The sequence below is a fragment of the Apodemus sylvaticus genome, chromosome 12, assembly GCF_947179515.1.
Source record: "Apodemus sylvaticus chromosome 12, mApoSyl1.1, whole genome shotgun sequence".
Lineage (NCBI taxonomy): Eukaryota > Metazoa > Chordata > Mammalia > Rodentia > Muridae > Apodemus > Apodemus sylvaticus.
Window position 1 is genome coordinate 92,396,284 of NC_067483.1, and position 13,349 is coordinate 92,409,632.

The following is a 13,349-nucleotide window of genomic DNA, read 5'->3' on the forward strand; positions in this document are numbered from 1 at the left end:
ATTCTCTTGTGCTTGCTGAATACAGTACCTCATAAGCTATAGTGACAATTCACCAAAAATCACCCCATCCTGTGCCACGAAGTCAGGATGGAGAAATCGAAGAAGCAGCCCTAATTATATTATGACACATTTTAAGTGTGTGTCTAACAATATGGTGTGTGCGCCTGTGTGGAGGCCGGAGGAGGACATGCAGCATCCTGCTGTCTCACCTCTGCTTCATTCCCTTAAGACAGAATCAGTCACTGAGCCTGGCACTGCTGTCTGAGCGAGGCTGGCAGCCAGTGGGCTCTCATGGGCATGCACAGCCATACCAGATTTTTCCTAGGGAAGTGCTGGGGGATTTGAACTCAGGTCTTCATGCTTGCACAGCAAGTGCCCTTCTCCCCAGCCTCCTTATTATTACATATTTTCATAATTAAGATTTTAATTTTAAAAGTAGCAGCTTACCTTAAGATCACGGTGAACAATGCATTTTTGATGACAATACTGTACAGCAGATACAATCTGAAAGAGTATTTGGATAAAAAGTCAAAATTATTTTTGGTTAAATATTTGATTTTAATATTTATCATTTTCAATTCATATAAAGTACTAACTTTGACTAAAATAATAGCAATTTCATAATTCTTTTAGAAAACTATACTATTAAAGAGATAAAACTTTTAAATATAGGAAGTAATATTCTTTTGGGAAAACACTCCCATTTTTTTCTTCTTGGTCAACATCTATGGAAATTCTTTAAATTTCTCTGTTTACATGAGCCAAAGTCTATCATCTGTCATTTAGAACAAGGGGTGACTACAATGCTGGCACATGTAGACAAGCATTCAAGATGGCTGTCTGGAGTTACAGCAAAGTTATTTAGGATTACATCACATCTGCTCAGGCATATTCCCTTAACTTATCAAGAACTAATCGGTCAGTATTTAACAACATCTTATATTTTCTGATCAAATATAAAGAAATAGTAAAAAAGCTAACCCTTAAAAAGAAAACAAATAATCAAGAAATGAGATACAAGTTCATCTTACACTTGCTCCTAATTCTGCTGAGCAAAGAGCTGTGCAGTGCACATACATTTTGCAGCCATAGTCTTTTTTTTTTTAAGGTTTACTTATTTTATGTATATGAGTATACCGTGGTTATCTTCAGACACACCACAAGAGGGTATCAGATCCTACTACATATGGTTGTGAGTCACTATGTGGTTGATGGGAATTGAACTCAAGACCTCTAGAAGAGCTGTCAGTGCTCTTAACTGCTGAGCCATCCCTCCAGCCCTGTAGCCATAGCCTTTAATTATGTGTGGGACTGTGAGGTAAGGGCCAAGCAGCGAAGTGCCCAACAGTGTAAAGGCCTCAGATACAAATAAGCAATAGATTCTAAGCTTTTCTGTGATGATTCTGTAAAAGAACCCAATAGCAGTCAGTAAGGAGCTGCTCTGCATGTGTAATTATAATTGGTGCCTCAAAGGATGATCATTTTAGCATGGAGCTGTGGGGTTAGTTAAATGTGAATCCTGTGTGGATGCAGGTTAGCCATTCGCAGATGCAGACAGAAGAGGGATCTCCGCAGTCTGCCAGAATGAAGTCCGCTGTGCTGCCAGAATGAAGGGAAGGATCCACAGCACAGTGAAAGTGGCATTCCAGTGTTAGAAAGTTATCCACATGTTTGTCAAATGGCTCCACGATCAGACATGGATTTAAGAAACAAACCCACCAACACACAATGAATAAATACCTCAATGAAATTCACTTTGGTCAAGCCAGTTTACTGAGTACCTGCTATGTGCCTGTTCCCAGGGGAGTACAAACACAAACACTACAGAGCTTACAGTTTCACTAAGAGGGAAAGGGAGGGACTATAATCCAGGTAGAATCACAGATGTAGAGGTATATGGAAGTGAGGGGCTACGGAAAGGATGACTGCATCAGAAATGCTTCCTAGAGGAGGTGCCACTGGCTGAGGGTGTCCCTGCAGGACGAGAGCAGTGGGATCATTGGCATGGGAGGATGGGAGTAAAATGATGAGCGGTGTTAATGATGAGGGAGGAGAAGAAGTCACAGAGCAGACAGAGTCCATAGGAGCACACACACTGCACAGGCACTACATGTTTGGGGCACCATCGCAATACTGTGAGCATCTTCAGTATGAGTCCCTACACACAGCAGAACAGAAGAGTCAGCACTGTAAGATTCTGGAGCACTGTGCTTTAAAGGGTTCTAAGAGTTGACGTTCGCTATATTATGTCTATATTTCACAAGATATATCTGCACGTACAGTTTTCTGGCTATACTCTACAGGTAAAAGTGCTCAGAGGACCAGGCTCCTTTTCTTTGGGGAGACAGAAATTTGCTGGTAACAGCGCTGTCTTGTATAAGTCATGTACTTGTATGCTACAGTGTTTGGCTACCAAGAGTTACCAGGGGCCAGAGTTCACACCTGACAGGACCATCTCTATACAACCAGTTTCTAGACATTTCTGGAATAAGAATCTTGCTGAGCTCCAAAGCTTTGACAATGGACACTAACATGAGAGAATGCTCCATGAAGCATGTGTTCTTCCCACAGAGCATGGCCTCTGAGCTAGTGTTCAGGAGGGCCATTTGCTGTGTCACACACTTGCCAGCAAGGGGCCATGTCAGACATGGAAGACGCTGTGGTTTCCGACTCACCACATGAGCTGTCACTCATAAGCCCATGTTTCATTGCACTGGCCTACAGCAGACTCTGCCACCTGAGAAGTCCCCACAAGCAGGGTACAGGAGCTTTTCTAGGACCCTTTCAGTGTGGACCTGGAGAACAGGTTTCTCAGCAGGCCCGCACTGACCTTCAGGCTCCGCGTGTGCTATGCAATAGCTTTGCAATGATTTATGAACTGGTTAGGAATTCCTCTTCTCTAGGTAGTAGCCTTGACCTTGGAGTCAATGTTATAACTTTAAAAATAAGATTTATTCTCATTTTATATAAGTAGGTCTTTTGTCTGCATTTATGTCTGTGTGCCACATGTGTACAGTGTTCATAGAGGCCAGAAAAGGGCACGGGGTACCCTGGAACTAGAGGTTTGGATGCCTGTGAGCTACCATGTGGGGCAGGGAACTGAACTGGGTCCTCTGAAAGCAGGAAGCACACTTTCACTGCATAGCCATCTCAGCAGCTCCAATACTCGTGTGTGTGTGTGTGTGTGTGTGTGTGTGTGTGTGTGCGCGCGCACGCGCGTGCGTTTGCATGTGTGTATGTATGTACACTCTCACAGCCTATGGAATGCAGAGGCATTGTACTGGCAATGGTTGCTAAAATGATCTTAAACTGTGTATTGTTTTTAGTATACCAAACAATAAGGTCAAGGGCATGAATTTATATATTCTTGTTAATGTAGTACATTCTTTTACCATTTATGTAAAAATCATAAACACAAGTATGTGTGTGTGTTTGTGTGTATTTATGGGGGTGGGTTAGATCTCTAGATCTTAACCTAAACTCTATATTGTTTCCATTAACCATGCTGGCTGACTGCACACTTTCACTACAGAAAACTTCACCCAGTACAACTTTCTATACTTGCTATGTTTTTAGCAACTATGTGAATCCAGCAGGCTACAAAGACAAAGGGTAAGTGCAAACCATCCCAAAGGGAACATTCGTCAACAACTGGAATTTTCTTGCTCATTTGCTGCTAACCCCAATCGACAAGGAGGGAGATAATTGGAGTGCTTGACCAGAGGGCACGAAGCTCCCCCCAGGATAGGAAAGAATTTAAAAACGGAAAGGGCTGAACACAACCCGGGCTCTTACTGTTGCTTTTCCCATTACCAGCGGTTTCCACAGTCACTGTTGTTTGTTTTGCTTTTTAAGGACAAGCAAGCAAAGCTCACTGAGCGGAGTGATAGCTCCGTACAGCAGGGAGGGTCTTGAAGATTCAATGCCCTGGATCCACTATTTTTGTGTGCACTTTGTGTATGAGGTTGCAGCGAGCTCCTGAGTGTGACGTGTGTTGAGGCCGAGGACATCAGGAGTGGGTTCTGTTCCTCCTCTAAGAGGGTCCCCAGGACTGCACTCAGGTTGCTGGTCTTGGTGGTAAGTGCCTTTGCTCCCTGAGCCATGTCACAGACCCCCACCTACTATGAATAACTGTAAGAACCTACCTGAATAACTTAGAAAGCAAAGCAACTACACAATCACTTTGGAAGGTCAGGTCAAAAAGTGAAGCAGGCTGTCTTCCCTCTCAATGACGAGGACTATTCATGAGTTAGCCTCCGTGAACCGTGGCTCAGACAGACTGTTTACAGAATATCTTCAACTGCAGAATCAGTGTAGTGTTCACAGATGAAGAGCTAAACTACTTTAAAATAAAAATTCTTCAACCACTAAGGACAAGTCTAGGAGATAATACATCGCTGAAGCTTTACTTCAGTATATTTTATGGACAATTCACACTTCATTAGTCATTTCTATGCAATTTATAAAGCATACCTAATTTTTTTCAGCCTAGTTGTCCAACAACAGATTAGTGGTTAATAAAAATTTGCTATATAAAAATGGAATAGTAACATTAAAAATGATAACATTTATGAGGAAATGGATATATAGAATTAAGTGAGGACCCATGATCTAAGGAGACCATACGTGTTCTCCCTCATATTCTGGAGCTATATGTGTATGTAAAATATGCACATATGTGAACAAATGTACCTGTGGCCATAAACGGAAAGAGAAGGAGAGAGGCCGAACATAAGGAGATGAGGAAGGACTGTGCACATCACAGGACACGGGTCCTGAGGGAAGGAAGACTTTGTTTTTGGTGGGGGATAAGTATGTAAGATATATCCAATAGTGACAGTGTAAAGTGCAGTGTGAGGCCTCAGGGTGTCAGTCCTGACAGCTCCTCTAACCCGACAGAACTTCACTGAGATGACTAGACTTTGGGCCCAGTTAACCTTGGTGTGCAATTTTTTATTATTCAAGGATTTTTCCTAAAAAATAAATTGTGAAAAAAATTTTAAAATAGTAGTTGCACATGGTTATTTTAAAATTTTTTAACAAGTGAATTGTAAAAAAAAAGAAAAGTACATTTAATACAGTTGCAAAAATTAAGAGTAAAGTTTTAAATGTGTTTAAAAAGAATCTCCTCCCCTCACTTTGTCCTTTCCACAGTAAGTCACCACGATGCCACACTGGAAGTTTGAGAGTGTGAGCTTCCGATCTCTGTGTCCTGTCACGTCCGCATCTTTCTCACACATGTGCTAGACAAAACTGAGCATATTTTTTGAGTGAATTCTCAAGTGAATTTTAAACTACTATATATTGAATCCTAGAAGAGGACAACACAGTAATGCACATGCAAAGCTGGTGGGACTTGAGAACAGTTCCTGGCTACATACAGAACTCAGCATTTCTTCTCTGCCTCCATCTGGTCTGAGATGTTAAGACTCAAAGGTAAACACTGACTCTAATGTATAAAATGTTACCATTCAAGGATATTTTAAAATAACCATGTGCAACTACTATTTTAAGGTGAAATTCTGGAAAATGGGTTTCTGTTCTAGGAATGTTCCATTCTTCAAAATGGAAGAAAGAGCTCTTCTTTTAAAATGCCCACGTACTCTCAAAGTTGTGTGAGATACAACCTGCTGCACATCACTAAGAATATCAGCAAAGCAGAGGCAAAGCAACTTTCCATACCTGCCTGAATTTGGCACGGGCCTCTTTCTCTTTCATTCTTCCGTGGGCAACCAAGTAATCAAAGACTTCACCTGAATCAGAAGACAAAGCAGGGAGTAAATACACATTGATTAACAATGCACACAATGCCAAGTTTTGGCTTTTCTTTTCAGGAATCACTTGGTCCACCATTTTCTGCTGTTTATACAAGTCATAAACTAACACAGAAATAGGAAATGAATTACACATGGAATTGAGAATCTGTAGCAATTTATGACTTATAAAAACTCTTCTTAAAAAACCAAGAAAATACATTCTCTACGTTCAAAGTTACATGGAATAGTCAATTCTTTTTCACCCATTCTAATGAAAGGAAGCCACAGGGCAGTGCAAAGTCACATTTGGCTTTGGTATGCAGACTCCATTACACAGTAGTGACAGTGTTCTCTTAAATTTCATCACACAGCCTGGTTCAACTCTGTCCGTCCTTTCTGTACTGTGAGTTGTCATGTGTGTACTCTGTGTACTCTGAGTGTGCCTTTGCTCTCTCGTGCCCTCAAATGACATGGCAGCCCGTCGTCACCCTCGGGGTCGGGTTGCCTCATATGACCTGCTGGCTGCCCCAGCCCCATCACAGCTGCACCATGTATGCATGTGCATCTTCATCTCCATTACAAAGCAGTGGACATGCAACACAAATGTGCAGAGCTCATTAACAGCAAATAGTGTTGATATTTTCTATTGAGCCTATGCATCTATATCTCCATATGTCTTATATCTTTCTGTAGCCCTTAATCATTTAGAAAAGTTAATCATAAGTTAAAATCTTGAAATGTTTCCTCAATATGTAACAGAGAGACTTATTTTCTATGATCTTATCAGCTGCAAAATACAGATACACATGTAGATTAAAAGCTTACAGGATGGCTTAAAAGGTCTTACCCAGCAGAGCCAAGTTACAGTCTCAGGGTTCAGGGTCCGACTGTTGGGAATGTACCCTGGTGTCACCCCCCCATACTTAGTAGGTACTTAATACCGAGGGACATTAGCAAGACTTTTTGTTTGTTTTTTTGAGACAGGGTTTCTCTGTATTTACTAGGCTGTCCTGGAATTCACTCTATAGACCAGGATGGCCTCGAACTCTGAAATCCACCTGCTTTTGCCTCCCAAGTGCTGGGATTAAAGGTATGTGCCACCATTGCCCGACTTAGGAAGATTTAAAACCCCATAGAGTCTGTTTCTAACCGGCATCTGCTTAGAGGCTGTGAGGATTATATGAAACAGTGCTGCACCTGGTGCAGTGGCAATGTAGTAAGGACATAAGTGACACTTGCATTTAAGTACACAGATATATGACATTTATGCATATGAACCCTAGCATGTCAGTAAACCATGAACAATCAAATATGTAATGGATGTATGCTTATGAAACTAACACATCTACTATGTGGGACACAACGTTTTATGAAGCATTGAGTGACTTACAATGGGACAATGAGAACAAGGAATGAAGGCGTGCCCAAGCTGGCTGTCAGAGCAGCTGCTTCTGGATATGTGTTCAGTGTTAGCTCCAGTTCACGCCTGCAGTATTAACTCTGACATAGCATGCCCCTGCCTTTCCCTTCTCACACTGTTGGCCAAAGCTTTTTTTCACCAGTTATAATGTGATCCTGACGGCCAACTATCTTTGCTTACCTGACATTCTCAGCTAGAAAACTACTCTATAAGCATTTATAAGCATTACTTACATGAACAAAAGGAAGACTAAATACTGTGTTACAGGAGACCCACACCTACTTTAACATGCTTCTCTCAATTAGCCACGATTCAAAAACCCCAGAAGAACCCAGCTTTCAGATCACTGGAGATCCTTGCTCTGTCACTAGTCGCCCAGAGCCTGGGCAACGTGGCCAAGCTGAAACTATTTGGAGACTGCAGGGGGGAAAAATCAGTGCTTTATTTCCCTGACTTGCCTTGACAGCAATAGATTTTAAAATGTCAAGAAAAAGATCCTAGTTATGTTGCCAAAGAAAATGGTTATTTTTAACTAAATCATGACTTTGTGAGAAATCATCATCATCATCATCATCTTGACCTCAAAACACTCTAAATCTTCTAACACTTCTAATCAAAACACTCAAAAGATGCCAAAGCCAATTTTAAAAACCCCTATGTAATTTTTAAATAAGAGAAAAGTTCTATTTATACTGTAGGCTCAGCAGGTCTTGAAAGCAAACACTGAATTTTCAAGAAGAGGTCATTAAAGGATGTTAGTAAACTACAGATTACGATGAAGGCATAACCGTTCCAGTGAACTACTAGGGACCATCAATCCCACGTCCGTCAAACAGGACATGCTTTCTAGACCCACTCATTCTTACCCCCACTCGCGTACTCCATGACTAAGTAGAGCGTCTTCTCTGTTTCAATAACTTCAAACAGTTTCACTGAAAAAGAGGAAATATAAGTCTGTAACTGACAGCATAAAATGGGTATTCTTTCTGCAACCATAGGCAACAGTAAGTAGAATATTAGCATATTAGCCAAACTGAGTAATTCTAACTTTAAAATAAAAGTCACTCGAGAATCATTTCTCCTATGCAAGGAAAGTATTTACACCTTACCACAAAGTGACCTGCAGTCTATTAGAGTAAAACAGTACTTGAGACGAAAGAGCCATTAAAAAGAGGGATGTTTTAGCACATGTCTTTAATCCCAGCACTTTGGAGGCAGAGGCAGGTGGATTTCTGTGAGTTCCAGGCCAGCCAGGGTTATATATAGAGAACTTGTCTCAAAAAGACAAAAACAGAATGAGAACAAGGGGTAGGGGTGGAGTCTTAAAGTCAGGAAGACAGGATCCAAATGAAGCTTAGAGATAGTGCAGCTTAAATAATATAATGCGTTTGTGTTTGGTAAAAAAAACAAAACTTATATTCACGTGATATTAAAAATAACTTCTAGTAAATACAGAATTGACTAACATAGTGAAGACTATTCACCAGGAATAATCACATTAATGGCTACACACAAAAGATGCAAGAGAGAATGTTTAAAAATAAGTAGATTAAAAACAATCATTTTTACTATTTAGAATCAAGTGATTTTATATAGCATATCTGATCAATAAGTTTATTTATAAAAGGGACAAAATCAAGACTTACTAAAATTATTTAGTAAAACTAAATTAGTATCTAATTTACTTCAAAATACAACATCATTTTGCCTATCAAAAGTACATTAAACACAAGTGTTTATTAGTAAAGTATATGCACTCTGTCTCTATTCCTAGCAAGTAGCATGCATTCTCTGACTTAACAAGGAGAGTCTGTGTGCAGAAGCCCTGTTGTACTGCCGTGTGACGTCAAGCAGGAGAGGCGGCAGCAGAGGTCAGATGCTGGCCTCCAGGACCGCGCCACTGCACCGAGAGTTGCCTTCACCTTCTTCTCTTTAGAGAGAGCAACAATGAAATCGCACATATTCAAAGGGCTCTCCATGCAGGGAAACGCCCTGTCATGGCTTGTATGTGTAGGTTCCATACCTATGTTAGGATGGTTCAGTATCTTCATTATCCGTACTTCTCGGAACAACTGTTAAAAAAGATAAGATATATTCCTGTTTAAAGGACCGAAAAAACTCGAGCAGACACCAACTGTACTTCCATTTAATAACAATCACTTGCTTACAAGACTATTGATTCTGGCAGAGAACCTAAGCAGAGGTCTGCTTCCTGGTTCTACCCTTGTGCACTGAGCAATGCAGCTCTGCCCTCCATATTAACTTCATGGAGGCCTGGCTTCTCAAAGACCCCTGACAAGACGACCGCTTGGCATGTGAAATTATCGGTAATAAGACTCACACTTTCCTCAAGCATTCTTCAGGGACAGAAGCAGAAGAAGAGACAGAGGAAGTGGCAGTGAGGCCACATTGTGAGGGCTAGCCATGGAAACATGCTACCTGGAGGGTCAGGTTCCTCCATGTCACTCCTTCTGACTGACCCAACACTTTGTGAAAGATTCAGATGCACTTTTAAGTAGACTTGTAGGGTACTATCAAGTAACAATAAAGTAGCCAAGTGCGGTGGGACACGCCCACCCATAATTCAAAAACATGAGGCTGAGGCAAGGGGGTGAGGAGTGCAAGATAAGCCTGGCTGTAGACTCTGTCTTGAAACATGGGGGAGAAGAGGAAGACGGGGAAGACGAGGAGGAAGAGAAGGGAGAGGGCTATTTTAAAAGACTTTATTTAGTTTTGAGTTTGAAACCAGCCTGGTCTACAGAGTAGGTTCCAGGACAGCCAGGGCTACACAGAGAAACACTCATGAAAGACAAAACCAACCAACCAACCAACCAACCAACCAACCAAACAACCAAACAGACAGGTATCTTTATTTTTTATTTTGTGTGTTTTGCCTACATGTATGCAGGGCACTACATGTGTCTGGCAGACACAGATGGCATCAGATCCTATGGAACTAGAGTCATAGGTGGTTGGGATCCCTGTGTGGGTGCTGGGAACTGAACCCAGGTTTTTATGGAAGAACAGTCATCACTCTTAACCACTAAACCCTCTCTCCAGCTCTAAGAGGAGGACTATTAAGCATGCTAAACAAAACAAAATAACATGAATATTAACTATTATTTCCCTTAACTTTAAAACACTACACAGACAATTTTTCAAAAGCATGATTTGTTAGGCCAGTGGTATGGTCACAATGTGTAAGAGTGCCTGCTATTAGTTCTGATGACCTGAGTTCAGTCTTTGTTACCCACATGGTAGGAGAGACTTATTCCTACAAGGTGACTTCCATCAACACACCATGACACTTATGAACATACATATAAACAAATGTTAAAATCACATGAAATTAAAAAAAGAGCATGATTTGGTATTTTCTCTTTTATATTGTTTGCATAAATGTTAGTCAAAATCAAAATCAAGTATTTGTTCAAAAAAATAGAAGAACCAAAAATTGGCAACATAAAATAAATCTGTTAAGACATGTTTTGTCAGAATAAAATCTAAAATTAGCGTAACCACGAACGATGTTTCTGTAACGATCTATTAAAGCCTAAGAGAGCATGAAAAGATGTTCATCATAATTAGTCATTAGGGGAATAAAGTCAAATCTACGGTGAGAGCAGCTGACACTCATTCGGATGACCACTGTCATATAAAACAAGACAGAACAAACCTGCAGAAAGGGGAGCGCTCGGAAGCCTCTGGTGCAGCGGGTGGAGTGAGTGTCAGCTGAGAGGATGCTATGGAAAAGACACGGTACATGCAGAACAGTGTTCCTACAGGAACCAAGGAAGACTCGCCATGCAGTCTACAGCCGTGCGCCCGAGAACTGAGAGCAAGCGTTCACACAGGTGAGCGGGTAAGTGAGAAGGCGGAGCACAGAACAGCCTTGAGGAATCATACAGACCAAAGTGTACATCAACAGTGGTTGAAATGACACATCGCATAACAACAAAACGAAATACAATACAAATACATCCCAATTGGAAAACCACTTAGGTTTAGATAGAAAAAAAAAAAAAAAGCTTGTCCTAGCTAACTTTAGTAATTCCTACACAAGTTCAAGAAAGTATGAAAGCCTGTAAGCCTGTGGTGTGTATGTGTCTGTGTGTGTGTGTGTGTGTGTGTGTGAACATATAAGCCACACACTTTCATTTAAATTCATTTTTGAAAGTCTATAATACTTAACATTTAATAATTAAAAGTTATATGTGAGTAAATAGGACCCAGTGCAAGTTCACTATGCTCGGACTGTGCCGGCCTGCCTGCCTGCCTGAGATGGCCCTGACGTCTGGCCTGCCCCTGACCTTCCCTCAGCACATGGAGGGCCTGGAGCACGCCCTCCCATCTGCAGCTGCCCCTTCCCTCCTCTGACTGTTGTTTCCTGCCAAGTCCTCTTCCTTCCAGTGTTCACGGGAGCCCCTGGGCCTTCAGCTCCCGGCGTCCTGACCCCGGCCCCTCTGTCTTCCTGGGAGCTTCATCACGCTTTGAAAACCATCAGTTTGCTGTGGACTCTAAACTCATTCAGAACGATGTTTTCACACTCAAACTTATGGTTAAGAAATTTTATTTGGTTGTCCCACAAGAATTCAAGGGCAACACTCAACAGTGCACACAAACATTTCCCAACACCTTTAGCCTGTGTGACCAAGGCCTTCAAAGTAAGGCTACTTTTTCAGCCTTATCTCAGGACACCCTTGCTTTAAGGAAGATATCACTTTAGCATCTAGCATTCCTCTGGTTCCTGGAACTACTGGGTCCTGTCCTGCTCAGCTCCAGAACAAGTTCTCTGCAGAGAATCAACATTTTCCCATCTTTTGTTTTTAAAGGGCATGTAAGTGAGTTTATTGATGTAAACAATTTTTCTCAAGCCAGCACTCATAACTAGAGCAGTGGTTCACAACTTGAGGGTCATGACTTCTTTGGAAGTTATATATCAGATATCCTGCACATCAGATATTTACATTACAATTCATAATGGCAGCTAAATTACAGTTAGGAAGTAGCAGTGAAATAATGTTATGGTTGGGGGTCAGCACACCATGAGGAACTGTCTTCCAGGACTGCAGCAGTAGGAAGGGTGAGACCCACTGCCCTAGGGTATAAGCTAGCATGACAGACAGTTCATATCATTTAATATAATCATGGGACCAAGAGCCCTTTACCTCCCCACCCCCATGCTACTGTTTGAAGAAAGTCTTCTGCCCTGTCCATCATCTGGGGAAGGAATGACAGAAAGAAGTGACTTTTGGGAGGCTGGCGCTACTAGGGATTGCCTTGGAGTCTGTCTGACACAATTACATTTTATATAAACCAATGAGTCATGTATTTGTAATATAATAAAGTGAATAATTTGAAAATACCAGATGTAAGTTACTAATAAAATTGCTGCCCAAGGTATAGGTTGAGTAAGTGTAAATGATTAAAATTAAATATAGGGTTTTATTGGCAGGTTGCTTCCTAACTGCATTATAATCTTTTTTTTTTTTTTTTTTTTAGATTTATTTATTTATTATATGTAAGTACACTGTAGCTGTCTTCAGACACTCCAGAAGAGGGAGTCTGATCTCATTACAGATGGTTGTGAGCCACCATGTGGTTGCTGGGATTTGAACTCAGGACCTTCGGAAGAGCAGTCAGTGCTCTTAACCGCTGAGCCATCTCTCCAGCCCTGCATTATAATCTTTTATGAAATAAAACACAACTAGAAATAGTGACAAATGTATTCAAACTTTATGAGTGTGAGCCATGCTAAATAGAGTACAATTTTAACCAGGACACTTAAGCTACAGAAGAAGTATTCATCCTACTTCGGTTAAAGAATATATATTTAAGTACTCAATTTAAATGTTAAATTCTGTATCATTTTCAAGCTTTTCCTTATTTAACCTACTCTCTCAATAACCACTCTATTTCCACACCATTGCTGCCCTGCTCTCTAAGCAGCACAGGCCTGCCTGTGTGCCGAGGGATTGGTCCATGATCCACCGCATACGCAGGATCCTTGGGCTCCCTGGTTTCCCTTCCTCTGCTTCCTTGAGATAGCGTGCCAAGTTACAAAACAGGACAACACTGCCACACGGAGAGCATTAGTTACTCTTAGTAAAACAGGTCAGGAGTTTTCCTTAAAAGTAAACTGGCTATGGTATGCCAGGCTGATGGAAGCAGAT

General features: G+C 41.2%; 1 protein-coding gene across 1 annotated transcript in view; it reads right to left on the reverse strand.

The window, feature by feature from the left end:
• Mark1 (microtubule affinity regulating kinase 1) overlaps positions 1-13,349 on the reverse strand; it is a 105,946-nt gene that overhangs the window by 29,060 nt on the left and 63,537 nt on the right. Inside the window, exons 4-7 of the mRNA XM_052200707.1 lie at positions 9,200-9,248; positions 8,043-8,108; positions 5,683-5,753; positions 448-504 (exon numbers count right to left, since the gene is read on the reverse strand). Of these exons, the coding sequence (XP_052056667.1) occupies positions 448-504; positions 5,683-5,753; positions 8,043-8,108; positions 9,200-9,248 (243 nt within the window). The remainder of the gene's footprint in view (positions 1-447; positions 505-5,682; positions 5,754-8,042; positions 8,109-9,199; positions 9,249-13,349) is intronic.